General features: G+C 39.9%; 1 protein-coding gene across 1 annotated transcript in view; it reads left to right on the forward strand.

Annotated features, from left to right (window-relative positions):
• The first annotated feature begins 4,709 nt into the window (after nucleotides 1-4,709).
• trappc14 (trafficking protein particle complex subunit 14) overlaps nucleotides 4,710-20,645 on the forward strand; it is a 46,511-nt gene continuing 30,575 nt past the window's right edge. Inside the window, exons 1-2 of the mRNA XM_046065291.1 lie at nucleotides 4,710-5,388; nucleotides 15,806-15,932. Of these exons, the coding sequence (XP_045921247.1) occupies nucleotides 4,924-5,388; nucleotides 15,806-15,932 (592 nt within the window). The 5' untranslated portion in view covers nucleotides 4,710-4,923. The remainder of the gene's footprint in view (nucleotides 5,389-15,805; nucleotides 15,933-20,645) is intronic.

Raw genomic sequence — 20,645 nt, forward strand, 5'->3', positions numbered from 1 at the left:
TGTTATTTTAGTGTTCCCTTTATTTTTTTGAGCAGTATATTTTCATATTGCTGACGATCAGCCACTCTTGACGGCATGCCCAACGGCAAGGTTGCACAGATTTATGGCCGTGGAAACAGACCACGCTAGTATAACGGCTTTTTGCCGCTAGCCGCGTCAAGCAGCACAGAGCAGATTGAACCAGGCAGGAAGTCAGACACAGAACTCCATGGAGAATCCAGCAAACTGTGACCAGTGATAAAAAAAGCTTGAGAGGAGGGCAAACCAGCCTACTTCATTGGAGGTTGTAGATTTATCAGCGGGTAAGAAGTCCCCTTCCCCACCTAAGAAACAGACTTGCCTACTGCCTAATAGCACAAATGCACCTATTGGATTGACTTGCACTACATTCAGAGTTGATATCCTAATGTTATAGTAATGCCATTTGTATTACGTTTTGCTTTTTAAGGCCACTTAATAACCGAGGCAGCTCAGAGCACTGTGTTTTATAGTTGGCCGGGACTATTTCCTTTCCCCTTTCCCTTTATTTTTCTTATGAAGCAGCACTCGGTCCCCTTATCCAGTGAGTGATACACTCCTACCTAACTGGTTATTGATCACCTTCTAGTTTATTCCTTGTTTGTGTTCATTAATAACTTTGTCTTTTTCTATTGTTTCTCTAAATGCCAGGGGATTAAGGCAGATTTGTAAAAGGAAAGCCTTATTTACTAACCCTAACCCTAACCCAAACTTGAGAATAAGTTACTTGATTCAAAAGAGGAAAGAATTATATTCACCAAATACCCAAACTCTCTTCTTTTAAGACTTTAATATTGCTCTAGATAATGCTATTGACAGGTGGCCTCCTGGCCAGCTCTCCTCCCTCAGCACAAACCTTAAAACACTTATGGGAAAATGTAACATTGTGGATGCATGGAGAGAAAAATTAAAGTTCCTTCACTTAGAGCAGCAGATCAGGATCCAACCAGTCACGCATTGATTTTTGGCTGTTAAAGAGAAAATTACAGTAAATATCCTTGCCACACCCCTCACTGATCATAGAGAAATTCATTTGGAGAGTGAACGCTGGCGCGGTTAGCTGCCGCTACTCTCTGGCCCCCCCTTTTACTCTTGTTTAGTTAATTTTAACTGTCCTTGATTTTTTTTTTTTACTGATTCACTCTGGCCTGATCTCACGCTGTTTTAACTGACTCTTGAAAGTTGTAGTCTGATCTGGCCACATCGGCATATGATTAGATTATCCGGTGTTGTTGTTTGGACCAGCTTACCTGTAACGTTACCACCGGGGCTCCCGCTCCCCACTTGGCTGCTTTCTCTGCCTGCTTGGCTCAACACCGGCGCCGGTGTAACACCAAAATCTGTGACCTATCAGATTCTGTGACTACACCCAAACGACGATGTTTTCCTAACCATAACCAAGTACTTTTGGTGCCTAAAACCAACCAAGTACTTTTGGTGCCTAAACCCAACCGAACTGCAACCGCTTCACATTGTTAACAAAGCCTCTGGTGCTTAACTTGCCATTTGGGTCACAGAATCTGATAGGTCACACATTTTGGTGTCACACCGGCAACAATCTTTCATGCTGGCTCCAAGTTGGGTTTGTTTACATCTGTCAACCCCGTGACTCAGGCAGAGGTGGAGGTCTCGCCATAATTTACCGCGAGAAGTGGAAAATCTCACCCGTTTCTGTACCCTCTCACAGTTCATTTGAATCTATTGCCCTACAACTGAACGGCCCTATTCCTACTATAGTGGCAACTTTGTATTGTCCAAGCCCAATACTGACTTTATAAATGAATTTGCTGCTTTTCTCACATTTATCTGCTCACTCTCCCCTAACGTAATGCTGCTGGGGGATTTTAATATACTTATGGACAATACCTCTAATGCAAACACAAGGGAATTTACATCTTGCCTGGACAGTTTTGGATTGGAGCAACATATTCACTTTCCCACTCACTCCAAAGGTCATGTTTTGGACTTGGTTTGCTGCTTAGGTGTCACTCCTCATGGTTGCACTGTGGCCAACCTCCCCATTTCTGATCACATGTTAATTTCTTTTAATGTCAACCTAACACTGTCCAAAATAAAACTGCCACGTGTCATTTCATTCAGAAATATTAAGGACATTAATTTAATACTCTCTCTACTGAATGTGACTGCCTCCCCAGTATAAACTGTTTTTCCAACCCTAATGATCTGGTGTTTCATTACAACGATGGCCTACAAAACATTTTAAATTCTCTGGCTCCTTTAAAAACCCGAACTGTTTACTTCACCCATTCTGCCCCATGGTTACATCAGAATTACGCCAGCTCAAGGTAAAAGGTCGTCACCTGGAACGCCTTTACAAGAAAACTGGACTCGTGCACCAAGAAATGTACAAAAACCACATTCTCCACTACAAGGATGCTCTTTCTACAGCCTATTATGCAGATATAATCGGTTCAGGCGAAGGTAATACCAGAACCCTGTTCTCCATGGTCAATAACATACTACGACCACTGGACTGTCTCGCGCCTCATCTGTACTCATCTGCTTACTGTATCTCCTTAATATCATTTTTTAATTCCAAAGTACACAAGATTCACCAGCAACTGACTACTAATACCTCTCACAGTCTGTCTTTTTCAGTTCTCCCGACACCTCTTTCTTATTAATTTTCAAGTTTCTCGCTTCCCTCTGTTGCTGAAATATTGGACATTATTAGAAATTCGAAACCAACTACTTGTCAGCTTGACCCTCTTCCTACCGTCTTAGTAAAAGCCTGCTTACCCTCTCTCTCTTCCCAAATAACTACCATTATACATTCCTCTCTCACCTCTGGTATTGTTCCCACGTCTCTAAAATAAGCTGCAATAACTTCCATTCTTAAGAAACCTGGTGCAGACCCCAACTTCTGTCCCATCTCTAACCTACCTTTTCTTTCTAAAATCTAAAACATTTGCATCTCAGGTCCATGCACACTTGTCTGACAATAACCTCTATGAACAATTCCAATCTGGTTTCCATCCCTGCCATAGCACAGAAACAGCGATCGTAAAATCACCAATGATCTTCTCATGGCAGCTGATTCCGGACTACTAACTATTCTTATCCTCCTTGATCTGAGTGCAGCCTTTTACACAATCTCTCATAACATCCTCCTCGACAGATTAGTCTCTATTGGTTTCACTGACACCCTTGAACTGGTTTAAATTATATCTCTCTGGCCGCACACAGTTCATCCAGCTCAAACATTTCAAATCAGAGCTATCCCCTGACCGGTGTTCCCCAGCGCTCTGTCCTGGGGCCCCTTCTGTTCATAATCTATCTGCTTCCTCTTGGCCATATCTTTCGTAAATTTAACATCCATTTCCACTGCTATGCGGATGACACCCAGCTCTACCTGTCCACCAAACCTACCGCATCTCTCCCTCCCACCTCCCTCTCTGATTGCCTAACGGAAATCGAATCCTGGTTCTCTTGCAACTTCCTCAAACTTAACAGTGACAAAACCGAGGTTCTCCTCATTATGAAGTTAATTACTATTTTTTACAACAAGGCTAAAATGGGAAAACCCCTACGACACTAATTGGGAACAACTTAAAGTTTGAATCAGAAAAATTCTTAAGACAGTATGGAACATTAATTGCCAAAGGAGCAGAAGAAGAGGAAGTCAAAAGTAAAATTTCTTCGTTTTATCAGAGACTCTCAATGAAGTTTCAGAGGATAAGCAATTCTATTATATTAAAACCCCAAAACAAATTAGACAAGTTATATCGACAAAAAGAAGACGGAGCCTTTGTAAGGTCTAGGAGAGATGGCTGAAGGAGGGGGAGCCTGCCTACTTTTTCTGTCTTGAAAATACAGATCGAAAATCACTTCCATCCATAATTTAAATATTAATGGGGTCGTTACTAATGACGCTAAATTAATTTCAGATTTTTGTTCAAAATTTAATAGCAATTTATATAGCTTTATATAATATATTTATATTATATTTATTCATTTAGCTTTAGCTGACACTTTGCTTTACATGTCAGAGGTTGCACACCTCTGTATGGAGGACTGATCCTGAAAAATTGAGAAATAAATACAGAAATAAATAAATGCTTAATAAATAAATAAGCATCTGATTAAATGCACAAAAAAATAAAGTAAATAAATAAATGTAAGCAGTAATTAAATTATACAAGGAGACAAATGTATATATCTATTTTAATTAAAGAAAGTAATTAATAAATACAATTGAAGATTATAACGGACAATAAATAATTAAGGTAATTATTAAAAAGGTTAATAAATAAAGAATCTAATTAAAATAGATATATACATTTATGTCTCCTTGTATAATTTAATTACTGCTTACAATTATTTATTTACTTAATTTTTTTGTGCATTTAATCAGATGCTTATTTATTTATTGAGCATTTATTTATTTCTGTGTTTATTTCTGAATTTGTCAGGATCAGTCCTCCATAGGGCTTTATATCATCTTGTCTGTGTTTTATATGTTTGTATAGACCTACTTTTATGTATCTCTTTAAGTCGCATCTGAATTGTAACCCCCTTTTTGCAAGAAAGATGATTTAAAAAACAGTTTAGGCAAGAGGAGTGAGATTGGTTGGGTTTGGGTAAGGATATCAAGGTAAGCCAATCAGAGGCAGAGTAGGGCGGGTTATGCCTTCGTCATGCTAGGAAGAAAATTATGAGTCCGGTTGTTCCAAGGGTTGTTTAGTGCTAATGAAAGGACGTGAAGTTGTGAGGATGGATATCCATCGTTAGAACGTGACTTTAACTATGCTGTTTCCGATAATACAAGTAACGTTAGTTGGCTGTTTTAGTTAGCTTGTCTTTTGACACGGACTTTTTTTATCGTACCAGTAAAGACCAGTGCACTACAGCAGATAGTTCAGAGCTACTAATATTAGTTTCTTTATGCTTGAAGGGATGGAATCACAATGCGAGTATTTTATGTATTTTCCTACTGCTCCATTATCGAGTCTGTCAGATCCGGCGGAGTACACTACTCTTCCGCGGCGAAACCACGTTTACTTCGGGGAGACCGTCCAGTTCCTGCTGGTCCTGCGCCGGAACGCGGTGGGTAGGGATGACGGCTCCGGTGTTTCGCTTTGGAGGGACCTGGTGGGTTCTCTGTCTGCTCTGGCGAGTGTGTGCGTCGCCGAGAGTCAGCAGCTGAGACCCAGTGTCGGTGAATACCAGCCAGACCTCCAGAGCAGCTTCAGCGAGGACGGCGGAGAAGAGGAGCCAGGAGTGGAGTCTGAAACCGCAGACAACCGGGGAACAATACCGGACAGTAACCGGGTTTTCAGACAGTGCAGCCCACTTCTTATGCACAGCTCGGCCAGTGAGGGACGACAGTATGGGAGGGAACCGGAGAAGGTAAGAAGGAGAAAGTACGAGTAATTGAGTAACTTAAAAATATTTTGTAAGGGGTTTCTGGTGGCACATGTCCCTTTGCTCTTCACTGTATCCAAAACAGTCTGTATTAAATGTAAAACTAGTACTTTTAAATGTATTGAATGACTTTTAAGATCACATGTCTCTAACCTTTAAACTCTGTCATCACCACTCATAACTGGCCTACCTGCCGGAAATAGGAAGTAACCTTCACATTAATGAGCTGACAAGAAACCACTTCCTTTCTACAATCACTGTGTCTTTATTCTTCTGCTTTGGTTTTGTTTGAGTGTTTGAGTCAGCCATGAGTGCGTTCACAGAAAGGGCCGGTGTTGTCAGCAGATGACCAACAACAAACGTGGACAGTCTGGCTGCAGAGGGCCATATTTTACAAACCAAGAGCAAACTATAATCATGTTTTAGCAGTAATGTAGGCGTGACAACAAGCCTGTCACCTAAATATGTATTGAAGCAAAATACTTTTCTAAACCTAAATCCAAGGCACAGAGTCTAGTTTATTAATTGGTAGGATTAGATCAAGAGTAACTTCAATAGTTATAATTAGTGAACAAACATCATCAAACAAATGACATGTAAGCACACAAACGCAGCATCTAAAACACAACAGAGTAAAAAACTAGCGAGTTATTTGAAATAGTTTTTACAAAAATACAGTGACTGAGATAAGAGTTTGGAAGCACAGGAGCGACTGTTTATCTCCAGTCAGTGCTAACTTTGGGGCTAACCTCCTTCACTCTTTATTCAACAGTTGGCAGCAACACCCAGGGGAGCTCCTCTTTAGTCCTGAGAAGCTGCAGTCTTTATCCACCGGCCACTGTAACTTCTACTGTACATTTACTGCTGAACATGCCTTATTGTTGACCCGTTTCTCTCTAATCACCGGGACACCCGTTCACACTCACGCTTCTTCTATTAATCCTCTACGACACACACACACAGACTGCTGCGGCAAAGCTAACGAAGCTAGCCAGCTGGGATCATCACAAACATGAAAACAGACAGACATACTGAACCTGTCATGTATGTGGAACAGCAAAGCTAACGTTAGCCTACTCACCTGTCCAGCAGAAACGGAGCAACCTCAGCATCGGTTTTCATTGCTTTCAAATCTCATAGATTTATCCAGCATTGAAACCCCTCACAGATGTTAACACAGGTCTTCCCCTCGCCTTGTCATATAACTTGTTTCACAATTCCTCAGACCTTTCCCTCTGTGGCTGTTTCTCAGTCATCTTCACAGCTAAAGTCCCATAATGAGTACAGCACAGGGCTCCAGACTAACTTTTTTGACCTCCGTCCGGGAACTGTCCTGAAAAACAATTTGAACCCTGCTGAAGTTAACGTATAGCGTCCCAAAAACAAAATGTTGTTTCTTTACTTTATTATCCTCTATAGTTGTTAGTGACATAATAAATTATTATAAATTGATACAATAAATAATATTTCTTTTGCTTAATTCAAACAAAAAGATTTATAAACAAAACTGAAAAGTTATCTGTTGTGGCACCTTTTTACCTCGATGATAAATTATTTAATTTCAGTTCAGTCATAAACTCTTTGTTTCAGCAGCTTTTCTGCTCATGTTCAAAACTTTCTGCACATTCAGAATCTCACATATCTGTGTTCTCTGACATGTCCAGAAGAAAATTGTTATATTATGAGACTAACATCATTATTTAATCAGAATTCATAATCTTTTTTAAAAGTCTACCTGACCTATACTCTGCTGTGCTCCCCTTCAGACTGTACTGAATGAGACCCAGTGTACTGCACATCATCAGAGGTAGAAACTGAAACCATCACTGCCAATCAGGCAGACATCTCAGCGCAAATCTTTATGTTAACTTCTGCAGCTCCGATAAAGTGCAGCTCACAGTCCCAAACAGAGCCAGATTGTGCTTCAGGTTTTAGATGTTTATAATGCAAAACTCTACCAGCGAGTCTGCTGGCAGCGTCTCAGCGTGCGCGGGTTACTTTACGATCACGCCGTGTGCCGAGTTTCATCAACTGGGTGGAGATGATTGTCGCCGCTAGTCGACGTTATTGGAAGATTGATGTGTGGCGCTTAACGCTAGCCTACACAGCGCGATTGAGAGGTCAGCAAGCCGTTTGTGATTGAGAGGACAGATCGATCTGTAGCCTACCGCGGGAACAGGTGAACAGCCGGCCTCCTGTGTGAGTCTGGCGTGACTGTAATAACAGTGTTAGTAGACGGCCTCCGTTGTAGTCAGCGCTCTGTCGTTTCAGTTTGTCATTTGCTAAGCGTAATAAATAAACACAGGTCTACACAATCCCTTTCTATGGAGGACTGATCCTGACAAATTCAGAAATAAATACAGAAATAAATAAATGCTCAATAAATAAGCATCTGATTAAATGCACACAAAAAATAAAGTAAATAAATAAATGTAAGCAGTAATTAAATTATACAGGAGACATAAATGTATATATCTATTTTTATTAGATTCAAGCTTGTTCTTCACACAGTCAGATGGCTTCTTTCAGTGTGCTTAGAAAGGTGTTTAGAAACTCTATGTGAAGACAATACTACCAGCCATGTCTTCCTTCTTTTTCATGTGGTCAAATTCAGAAATAAATACAGAAATAAATAAATGCTCATAGGTAAATTTCCCCATTTCTTGCCAAAACCGGGTCGCAGAGTGCTGTTGCTGGTAAGCAGAGTAGAAGTCATAGGTAGAAGCACAAAAAGGACAAAATAACAACAAGCCAACAATGCGCTCAGCTCATGAAATGTGTCTGAGACGCTTCGGTTGAACAAATACCAGCAAAGGTATATTCGTCACTGTGTGGTAGAGCATGGGAGAACAGTGGATACTTTTAATACAGCCCACACCCCTAATACTGTGTAACTATAACAAGTGGAGATCATTCAAGATTTTTTACAACTGTCTGCATAGTGTAGCATGTCCTAACTACATATGAATTTGAATAAATATATAAGAATTAATACCCAATTATGAATTTTAATATTCAGAAAATATCAATCCATAAAAAGCTGTTGTTTCGCAAAGGGGCACCACCGGAATTATTAACCTAGAGTCTCCGGACCTCTAGGTAGCTTTTAATAATTATGCAATTATTCACCAGTGATCAGTTAGTTAATAATCGCTCAATTATCTTAAATCAATCAGTCAGTCTCATATCTAAAGGGTAAATTCTCTTGGCAGGAACTTAGAAATAGGCAACACACAGAATTCCTTGGTTACAGTGAATTTATTAACTAACTAAGGTGATATAAAAAGGTGGTTAAATACATCAGGGAAATAAACAATGGCTAAACAATGAGAATGGAGGTTCGATTGTGGGAAGCATTTGACTCATACGGCAGAGGAGAACTAATGAAAGTAAGCTATGAGTTTAGGAGTTAAAAAGACAATATTAACACTATGGGACATCCCTGACCACAGAATGCTTGGTTTTGGTCTTACTGCTTGTCGCCGGCCAGCTTTGGCCTGTTGCACGGGTCCCACGCTAGCTGCCCGATCCTGGCTTTTTGCTAGGGATTCTCCGTGTCTGATTGAAGAAAAACCCTCAGGGGTTGGCCGTCCTCCGTATGGCAATTTGGCTGTTTTTCAGGTGTCCTTCGTTGCCGCTGGTGAGACCACGTGAATGGGTCTGACCTCGGTGAAGTTAGCTCGACGAAAAAGCTTAAAAGGGAACTTGGTCGTTCCTGAATTAGACCAGTGTAAATTAACGGACTGATAACTTTTAACAAAACAAAAGAAAGAAAATAAAACAAGTAAAGTTGCTGGAACTGAGGGACAAATCGATGTCGCGGCACTTCGCGTGTGTAGCTTCAAGCGAAACAAAGACTTCGTTGCGCTGGTCGAACTCTTAGGGCGTTGCCGGGAGAGCACGCCAGGCGCCTGCTGAAGCGCCGTTTTGAGGGAAGCGTCCAGAGAGCAGAGCGAAGAGGAAGAGAGCGAACGACGTCGTGTGTCGCTCTTTTGTTGTCTGGGGCGTGGTTCCCCAGAGGGCAGTCCATCGGTTTCCGCAGGGCGGGCCGTTTCCGTTTTCCTGAGGGACTGTCTTTCTAAACTTTTAATATGTCTATAAAAAGGAAAAGAAAATCTATTTGCGCGTATTCTAATCAAATATTTTCCACAATCAAACCTCAATGGTCAAACGGTTGTACCGTTCTAAGTTTAATCATTTGGTAACAGGAAATTGTCTGTAATTAGAGCTTAAAAGGTTAGCATTTCAGAATGATGGCATGTAATACTTATTTCGTCCACTTGGGGGAGCTCAGGTTACATGACGACAGCTTAGATTAATCCCAAAACAATCTTCTCAGGAGCTGGAAAATTTAGTTATTTAGCCTTAAATTCAAACTGGCAATTAATAGAGTATAGTATGACATTTCTTTATCATCATTTCTAAAGGAATTGTGTGAGAAAGTATTGTGAACAAGCATTGGTTACACATAAAATGAAGGAGTGCAAAAGTAACTTATTTAGATTCTTTTCAGCAATAATATCAACAACAGATAGCAACAACATGGTAACATAACTACTCAAATAGAGGCAAATGTAATCAAGTAACTAAAAGATTATTTAATTAAACAGGTAATGCTTTGAGTCTTTGGAGACTGCAGTCTTTGTTTACATAACGTTCAGGGCCTACCTTGGTGCCCTTGATTTTGTCACACCTGGGTGGAGTGTCCCTTTGATGAGAGGTAATTAAACACAGAGCAAGGTCAGCTGCCATGGTTACATGTGTGGGGCAGTTTAGGGTTTCCCTTTCTTTAAGAAGAGCTCTGATAGGCTGTTTGTAATCTCTGGTTAGTTTCTTTGTCATTTTAACAATTCAGGCACCGAGAGACTTATCTTGGCTGTTGCCAATTGTGGCAGTTTTATGATCAACTGCTCAGGAATAGCACTTAGGGAAAGCAACCTTTCCACCCCCTTCTTTTGGGGTCTCTTGAGCCGTCTGTAGAGGGTTGATAATCAAACCCCCTCCTTCTCTCTGGGAGAGAAAAGAGGAGTTGATTCTCTAAATTATTTAATATAAAATGCACAAATCCACACTGTTGTTCACTAAAATAGTTTATTCATATTGTGTAATGAATGAAAATAAATAGGCCTACTAGGCTCCTCTCTACTTTGACATTTAAGATTAGCTTGTTTGATCCACCTTCATACACATGTGACATTACTGTACAACTTGAGAAAGGTGAGTTGTTTTCTGCTCCCGCCTGCCTAAAAGAAAATCGTTTTTGGGATTAAATGGACTTTATTAGCTTCTGCAGTGCAGGATGAACTCAGAATAGACCCATTTCTCAACTTATTATTCTAAATCATGCAATGAAGAAGAAGAAATGCATAAGAAATCCTGGGACAAAATCTGTCCACAAATACTGTACAGCATGTAGTCTGATGTACAAGACTTGTGTTATAGCTGACTTGGGCAGTGAAATATTCATGGGGTCATAGTTGTCCACAACTCAAATTAGAATTTAAGGAGAAATGTTTTATACCACCTCAAGAAGACTTCCTATCAGAAAGGTAGGAAGGTGCTTCAATGTACAACTGCAGTACTTAAATCTAAGTACCCTGACATTTGTGTTATTTTACTTTTAATAGACACATGTAAAATGTTTTATACTTCTTGTGAATATAATCCAATTAATCTTATTTTCATACCGTATATCCGTTGTGTAATTTGATACATTATGTTGTATGTGGTGCTCGCATCGGGTACTACTGAAACTTCATTGCCTCTCTTCAGATAAGACTCTCAGACTGCAGCATGCGTCTTTGTAAAGAGAGAAACGGACAGAAAAAGTCTCTAACTCTGCCTGTCAGCTCGCTCTGCTCCGTTAAAACGGAATTTACCATACAGAATTGAATACGAGTGCACTCCAGATTTAGCTGCAGCCAGCTGACCGTGTGCTTCTCCCTATACCTCAGTTCTGTGTCCATGCATGCAGCAAACTGAAAGCACTGTCTGTCAGAGTGTCCACATGAAAAAGAAGGAAGACATGGCTGGTAGTATTGTCTTCAAATAGAGTTTCTAAACACCTCAGAGCACTGAAGGAAGCCATTTGACTTTGTGAGGAGCAAGCTTGTAGATGTGTGCAGGTAGAGTAGTCCAAGAGCTTTCCCATCTGACTGGTCCACCAATAGGAGAGAAGTTCAGCCCTTGAGACACAGCCCCTCCTCATTTGCATAATGAGGCAGAAATGCATAGAGAAATTTAAAACGGACAGGCAGAAATAAATACCATTGGGGAAATAAATAGGGTAGAAATGCAACGGAAGAATAAAACAGACAAAAAATATTAACACACACATAAATAAATACATTTAAAAAAGATCTAATTAATAAATAAAGTTGAAGATTATAACGGACAATAAACAAATAAGGTAATTATTACAAAGGTGAATAAATAATCTAATAAAAATAGATATATACATTTATGTCTCCTTGTATAATTTAATTACTGTTTACATTTATTTATTTACTTTATTTTTTGTGCATTTAAACAGATGCTTATTTAATTATTGAGCATTTATTTATTTCTGATTTTCTCAGGATCAGTCCTCCACACCTTTCGTCCTAGAGGCGTCCTACAGAATATTTCTCTTCGTCCCAAACACATTTTCTATCGTCCCCAATAAATAAATAAATAAGGTAATTAGGACGACAGGACGGCGTTAGTCTCGAGCCCTGGTACAGCATGTTCGAATGTACCGCTGTTTGTTTACATTATCTCTCCCACTGCTTCGAGCGCAGCAATGCCACCTACTGCTCCGAGCAGCTTTGTTTGGGTTCAATTTACAGACCCAGTGCTGTGTAGGAAAACCAGATTTCTTTTCAGAGCACTTGAAAAACGGAGAGCTACTGACCCATGAGGAAATATTCGCAGAATTTAACAAAAAGTGTATTGGATAAGAATCGCAAAGCATCCCTTTAAAGTTCCAGTGTAAAATGTCTGAGGTTCTAGTGACAGAGACGCAATATAAGATCCATAACTATGTTTTCAGTGGTGAATAAAGACCTTACATAATAAACCATTGTGTTTTTATTACTTTAGAATGAGCCATTTCTATCTAAGTAACCGCGGGTCCCCTTACATGGTTATCACCATGTAGCACCACCATGTTTCTACAGTAGCCCAAAAAGGACAAACAGTGCTACAGAGCGCATTTTGTCACTACGTTTCCAACAGTATTGGAACGGTAAGGCAAATTCCTTTTGTTTTTGTTGTTCACTGAAGACATTTGGATTTAAGATGAGTATGAGACAAGAGTTCAGAATTTCAGCTCTCATTTCCTGGTATTCACATCTAGATGTGTTAAGCAACTTTGGACATATCACTGTTTGTATTAGACCACAGCATTCTTAGGTGAGCAAAAGTAATGGAACAAATAATCTTAAAGTAAATAACATATACTGATGAGATTTTTCAGGAGTTCTGTTTCTAGTAATAGGAACCTTAGGAGTCAGAAAATATTTACTTCACTTTTGTATTAAAACAACATTTAACATTAATTAGAAAATTCAAATTTGAAGCAACTTTCTGATCATACAACTTCATGTACCCTCTGAGTCCACTATTTCATTTCCTTGGCTGTCTGTCAGGATAATTGGCACATCACAGCCTAATTCATCCTTCACCTTTGCTGGTATTTGCAGCTTCCAAAAAGTGAATGACAACTGTCCTGGAAGTACTGAGCTTGTCATTCACTATTTCATCAACATGGATTGACCTGGGGATGGGGCTGCACGATTACAGCCAAAGTGATAATCACGATTATCGATTACACTAGAAGCGTCTCAGACACATTTCAGGAGCTGAGCGCATTGTTGGCTTGTTGTTATTTTGTCGTTTTTGTGCTTCTACCTATGACTTATACTCTGCGACCCGGTTTTGGCAAGAAATGGGGAATGACAATGAAAGTAGACGCTCTATCATCCTAGTCATCACAAAACAATAAATGTGAAGACATGATCAAATTTTACAATTATAGTAGAGCTGTCCCAATCTGAAAGACTGCACATTATATGATCAACACCGTGGCCATGGCTAGTTAATCTTAAATTCACCTGGAGATCATATATCCTTAGGATCTCCGCTGCTGTCTTGCCTGTCTGTGGGGCTTCCTGCCTAGGGCTCCTGTTAATATTCCCCCACTGTGACTCCGCCCCGTCTACTCCTGCTCAGCTTCCAGACTGGAGTCTGAAGCACAGGGTCATGTTATACAGCCTTGACTTTCCAGCAGTTAGGGAAACAGCGGCCAGACTTTTATTAACGGACACACTGTGACCTACACTGTACTAACAACTTACTGCTAGTCTTTTCCTCTGCTATGCTCGCATTCAGCATCACTTTCTGCTTCTCGCTCTCTCAAATTCGCTTACACACACACACACACACACTCTCTCACTCACACACACACACACACACGCACACACTGCACTGCCTTTAAAGACTCAACTTCCTGCTCTTATAACAGCACTTGTCGCGTCCTTTGAAGAATGAGAAGAGGAAGCTAGCTGAGCGTTTAGTGTGACCGCGTCGCACACTGTGCGAGTAAAAATAAAGTTTGCACATTGATATTAATGATCGTGTAAAATTTTAGAAGCTGCGCTCATTCATTCTGCAGCGGTGGTGCACCAAATATAGAGCAGTCTTTCTTCTGTGTTGTATGGAGAGAGGTGTTTGGCTTTGGCATGTACTGTCTGAACAGTCATATTTCTTGGTTAAAGTTCAGAGGATTGTAGGTGTTCAATGTAGTATGGTTTGTGTACTTGGCAAAACAAGTCAACATGGTTATTAACAAGGAGAATATATTCAGTTTTGCAAAACTAAGATAGTCCTCCAGGCACAATTTAGATAAATTTAAAAAATGTTTGTTTTCGATTAAACTATAATTTATTTAGGATTATTCTAAAGAGTTTTTTAATTTCTCAATTAATACAACAATTTCAATAATAATACATTTATCCAAAATAAATAATATCAGAAATTACGCTCATTAATAATTCAATATTTTATTCAATCATCCTGAAAAGAGACAAAAAGAATATAGGCATATTTTAAAATTCTCTAATTTCCACGTCACTGCTGTGTTATGATAATAATAACAGACCTTAAGTACTTAAAACTTGTTTCTGACATGGATTTTTTTCATCACTGAGTAATATGCAGTGAGATAATCACTGGCTTATGTGTTTCTGCATCAGTGTGGGGCAAAGACAATAACTGAATTGATTTACAGATTATAACAACAGGCACAGACTAACAACAGTCTGTAAGGTTACTTTAAGCTGTTCACTCATACATGGTGTTAAATAAGCAGGAAATATAAAATAGCCAGACGTTAGATGACGTACATTACGTTACCATGACAGAAATGTGCAGAAATTACTTTTTACACGGGGGTGAGAAGGAAACATTTAAAAAAATACATTTTGATTTCTACTACTAACAGAAACAAAAAAACTCCTCATGTTGATCATCCTAATGTACCTTGCTTGTGTGGGGACAAAAAGGAAACAAGGTGAGGTGCTGTCTTGTTGCTGTCTTGACAAAGCGCTCCGGGATGATTTTGCTTCACGTGTTCCTGTTGTGCTGCAGTCCCAAGTCCTAAACTTTGAGTTTCGAGTCATAAACAAGTCATAAAGCACTCTTCACCAAATTTTTAAACCATGTCATATTTTTAACAAGAGTTAACAATGAAAAAAACTTTATTGAATGAAGGGTTAAACTGTACAGAAAAAAAGGCAGAGGTGTAGTTTCACATAACAAAAGTCGTATTAATTAAATTAAATGTTCATGTAGGGCTGTTCATAATCATAATTACAATTATTTTGATCAATACTGAGATCACAATTATTTACCAGAATTACTCATTTATGTAGCAAACATCATTCATTTATTGAAATTTTAAAATTGAATACTGTTTTTAAAAACTATTATACAGTATCTCACAAAAGTGAGTACATTCTTGTAAATATCTGATTATATTTTTTCATGTGACAACTCTGAAGAAATGACACTTTGCTACAATGTAAAGTAGTGAGTGTACAGCTTGTAACAATGTAAATTTGCTGTCCCCTCAAAGTAACACATCCAACAGCCATTAATGTCTAAACTGCTGGCAACAAAAGTGAGTACACCGCTAAGTGAAAATGTCCTAATTGGGCCTGAATTGTCAATATTTTGTGTGGCCACCATTATTTTCCAGCACTGCCTTAACCCTCTTGGGCATGGAGTTCACCAGAGCTTCACAGTTCTCTACTGAGACTGAGAATCTTCAGACCCCACAGAGGTTAAATAGCTGGGACTCCCTGCCACTCAGTTGACTAATGACTGAGAATCTTCACAGACATCTCTGCTTATCCTCCTGCAGTCTGCTCTGGTGTTGGACGACCAGGTTATCTTCTGTCTCACTGTCTCTTTGGACAAGCTGCCAGTCAACACAGTCAAAGCCAAGGTCAGAAACACCTGCATACAAACAAAGGGAGTTGGATATGACAGTATATATATATATACCTATAAATCTGTTAATTGTTCTGTTGATATTGCAGTAACTATTCCATTGATCTCTGGCTATATTAGACTCTTGGGGGCAATGTTGCTCATCACTGAGCAGGGGTCTCATTTATAAAACTGTGCGTAGAAACTAAAAGTTTACGTGCCCCCAAAAGCCAAAAATGGCGTACGCCAAAAAATATTCAGACTTATAAAACCGTGCGTACGCACAGTTGTAAGCAAGTTCCTTTATAAATCACAATCTACTTGAAATGTGGCGCATGTGAGCGAGCTCAACGCCCATAGTTGCCTATAAATGGTCAGTGAAATGCCAGTCATTAATATTAATACGTACTGACTGCAGAAAGAAAAAGAAGCAAAATCTGACAGAAAAGCTACATAATGAAATTTAACTCAGTAAGACACTGATGTTCCTTTTGGTGAAGCTGAAGCATGTTGTTTGGTGGGTAAAAAACGCACTTTCACGCAATGCTTGTGCACCAGAGGAAAGGGGGCACCGGAGCTCCACCCCTCACTGGCTGGAGGAGGACACACACGCAAGACAGGATGACCCAGGTCTAATTTGGATTCCCACGTTTGAAAAGAGATTAAACTAAATGCATCCCGCTTGTGTTTGAACATTTATTTGGCTACACAAACACTCCACTCACTTAATGACGCTGCTGATGCTGATGATCATAAATATGACTTGTTGTAAATGACACAAAATAGTGTTATATTTCCATAATGTGTTTTTATAAGCAGCGCATCACATAAAATAGCGCATAGCGTTTGGCTCGAAAAGGCAATGAACATGTAGGCAATATGAAACTATGCTCTCCTATTTACTCAACTGACAACATATTTAAGGCGTTCTTTTGCAGAAACAGATATCTCCGTTTGTGTTTATCATCCTAAATGTGTTTCTTTTTATGCACTGCAAATGGTCTTAAATTATGTGGGGTTTTTTGTGCACTTAAGGGAAAGTCAATCAAACATGTGTTTGTTTATTCAGAAAGGCTTTAAGCCTATAATACTCAGAGGTAATATTACGATTTATTTTACACAATAGTAGGCCTTTCATTTCAAACCGTTTCATCCTTCTGCCATGTGAGTCGCCGTTTCTCATTTCTCCTCTTTGTGCGTACGCATAGTTCAGAGTTTACTTACAGCACTGCATATTTTCCCATCAAGTTTGTTTTTTATAGATCACAGCCTTTGCTTGGGAAGTGGCGTACGCACGTTTCCAGCCCTGTTTTGTACGTACACACCGTTTATAAATGAGACCCCAGGACTATTTTATGGCATTGTTTAATTTACAGGATTGTTCCTTTAATTTATAATTACCTTGATTTTTCTAAAAAAAAAAAACTTGAATATTGTGAAAATGTTTTTCCCTTAATTTATGTCCAAAAGTAAAACTTTCATATATTCTAGATTTTCAAAATATTAGAATAATGTATAATGACAAAATCTAGACCTTCTGCAAAGTCAAAAACTTCTGAAAAAGGTTAATTTATGCATTCAGTACTTGGTCGGGTCTCCTTTTGCACAAATTACTACATCACGGTGGCTTTTTTTCTTTTCTCCTTAGCCCAGGTGAGACACTTCTGACATCGTCTCTGGCTCTGGAGGGGCTGGACACTAGGAACGAAAGTTTTACTTTTTGACTTAAATCATGGGGAGGAGAGAACGTTTTCACGATGTTCTTATTTTCTAAGATGCACCTCTATATTGATATATGGTTGATATGGGATATAAAATTACTACACTAATAATGTACATGCAATATGTAATAGTGAATTTCATCCATATTGCCCACACATTTATTTACACACATATAGTAAATATTGTGTTTTGGCATCTTTTAAAAGATGGAAAAAAACAGTTCAGTGTGATTTGTTTATCAAATTAGCATACGTTTAACTGAATGGCAGCCAAACTGTGTATGAACTGTGAATGTACTGAGAGGTTACCTAGAAAGGTTAATTCCAATTTATTACTTCTGGAGTCTTAGTTTCACAATTTTGTCCATTTTTAAAGTTGTAATAGTAACTTTGTTCCCAAGTTACTGAAATCTGGGACCTGACAGGTCAAGAAGAAAAACCCTCAGATGAGACTAACATATTTAGAGAAAAAAAGAAACATTTTAAGTACCCAAATTGTCTGTTGTTAACGTCCACTACTTTAGAGAGTACAGTTTTGTCATAACATTGAAATTATAGGCAAAGTACAGAACTAAGACCCAAGTTGTGATAAAAAAAGAATTATCCCTATTTGGAACCTATAGTTCACTTCATCGATATTTATATAGAGCCAAATCATAACAGAAGTTATCTCAGGGCACTGAGGGAGATCTCACAGTACTGTGCAAAGGTTTTAGGCAGGTGTGGAAAAATGCTGTAAAGTAAGAATGCTTTCAAATAGCATGTATGTCAATAGATTATATTTATCAGAAGAAAAATCTAAATCAAATCAGAATCAGAAGGAGCTTTATTGCCAAGTAGTGTTTTAAACATACGAGGAATTTGCTGTGGTGATAAGGTGCTGCATGTAGACAAACATACAGTCAACATAAATAAATGTAGAAATATATAAATATGGCATGGAGGAACAACGTTGCAGATATATACATGTCCATTATTCTGGGTCTGTGCAGAAGTAACGGAACGGAAGAGAATATTGTGTACATATAAATATATAAACTGACAACATAAAAATATACAACAACAAAGATCAACAATCAACAACAAATATGTGCAACGTGCCAGGTCTGTGCCTGACGAGATGAAACATTTCTACATTTGCAAGGGGGGAGTGTCGGAAGAGTCTGAAACAGTTTGTGTCTGGGGTGGGAGGGGTCAGCTGCAATCTTTCCTGCTCGCCTCAGAGTCCTCGAGGTGTACAGGTCCAGAAGAGAAGGAAGATTGCAGCCAATCACCTTCTCTGCAGAGCGAATGATGCGCTGCAGCCTACCCTTGTCCCTGGCAGTGGCAGCAGCGTACCAGATGGTGATGGAGGAGGTGAGGATGGACTCAATGATGGCGGTGTAGAAGTGCACCATCACTGTATTTGGCAGGCTGAACTTCTTCAGCTGCCGCAGGAAGTACATCCTCTGCTGGGCCTTCTTGGTGAGGGAGGTGATGTTCAGCTCCCACTTGAGGTCCTGGGAGATGATGGTACCCAGGAACTGGGAAGTCACACAGGATGACGGGGGAGGGTGGGGCTGTGCTCTTTCTAAAATCCACGACCATCTCCACTGTCTTCTGAGCGTTGAGCTCCAGACTGTTCTGGCTGCACCAGGTCACCAGATGGTCGATCTCCCACCTGTAGGCGGACTTGTCCCCACCAGAGATGAGCCCAATGAGGGTGGTGTCGTCCGCAAACTTCAGGAGCTTGTCAGACTGATGACTGGAGGTGCAGCTGTTGGCTCTGTAGGCGAACTGCAGGGGGTCCAGGAATGGGTCTGTCATGGATTTTAGGTGGGACAACACAAGGTGTTCAAAGGACTTCATAACCACAGAGGTCAGGGCGACTGGTCTGCAGTCGTTTAGTCCAGTGGTCCTTGGTTTCTTGGGGACAGAGATGATGGTGGAGGCTTTGAAGCAGGCTGGCTTCAAAACCTCCACATGTTTTCCCAGCTCCCAGGGGTTAAAAATGTCTGTGAACACAGGAGACAGCTGATCAGCACAGTGCTTCATGGTGGATGGGGAGACAGAGTCCGGCCCAGCTGCTTTGTGGGGTTTCTGCCTCCTGAAAAGACCGTTGACTTCCGTCTCTGTGATGGAGAGAGGAGGGGAGGAGGTGGAGCTGGCCAGCTCTGAGGAATGAGGAGAAGAGGTGGTGGACTGAGGCTGAAGCTGAGTGGAGGAGTCACGGGGGATGGTGTCCGATTGACTCTCAAAGCGGCAGTAGAACTGGTTCAGCAACAGGCAGGCAAGAACCCCAGTTCTTGCCTGCCTGTTGCTGGGGTAGGTGTGGCACAGCAACTACATTCTTTAACAGGCTTAAGCGCACACACATGTACACACACACATACAGACACATTCACCCACACGCACACAGACACACACAGTCTCACACATAGACACAAACAAATTTAGGTTGTCCCTGGTAGAATTATTCCTGATGCTTTTCTTTCAGTTACTTATTGAAATTAATTGTTATTATTCCAGCTTTCGTTGCTGTGCTGTGTTGTGAAGCTGATGTAGGACGTACAAGCCTCTGTAAACCGTTCTTGTTTTCATTGTTCTCTTAGTTGTCTTACTATGTCAGCTGTTTATTGCTGCTGTTCGGCTGGTTTTCTTTTACTATTATTATTATTTTTATTGTTTGTTTTGTTTGTTTGTTTGTTGTTTTGTTCCTCCCCAAGCCCCCCTCTCTGTTCTATTGCAGGTTACGTTGCTTTCTGCAATTGGTGTTTCCCACTGCTTTTCCCTGTTGTCCCCACCTTCCATCCCCCTTCTCTTACAGGTGTTGTCCTTTCTCTGTGCTGTCTGTTTGTGCCCCCCCATCCCCATGTCTGCCCCCCTGTCCGGCCCGGTGACAAATCAATACATAATTAAATAAATAATAAAACAGACAAAGGAGTATATTAATACTCTCTTGTTAAAGTAAAATCTATCTGGCACAATATGGTATTCAGGTCATCATACTCTATACCAGGCTGCTGGGCAGGACAGGTTAAAAAAAAAAAAAAAAAAAAAAAAAAAAAAAAA

The sequence above is a fragment of the Micropterus dolomieu genome, linkage group LG12 (assembly GCF_021292245.1).
Source record: "Micropterus dolomieu isolate WLL.071019.BEF.003 ecotype Adirondacks linkage group LG12, ASM2129224v1, whole genome shotgun sequence".
NCBI classification, from domain to species: Eukaryota; Metazoa; Chordata; class Actinopteri; order Centrarchiformes; family Centrarchidae; genus Micropterus; species Micropterus dolomieu.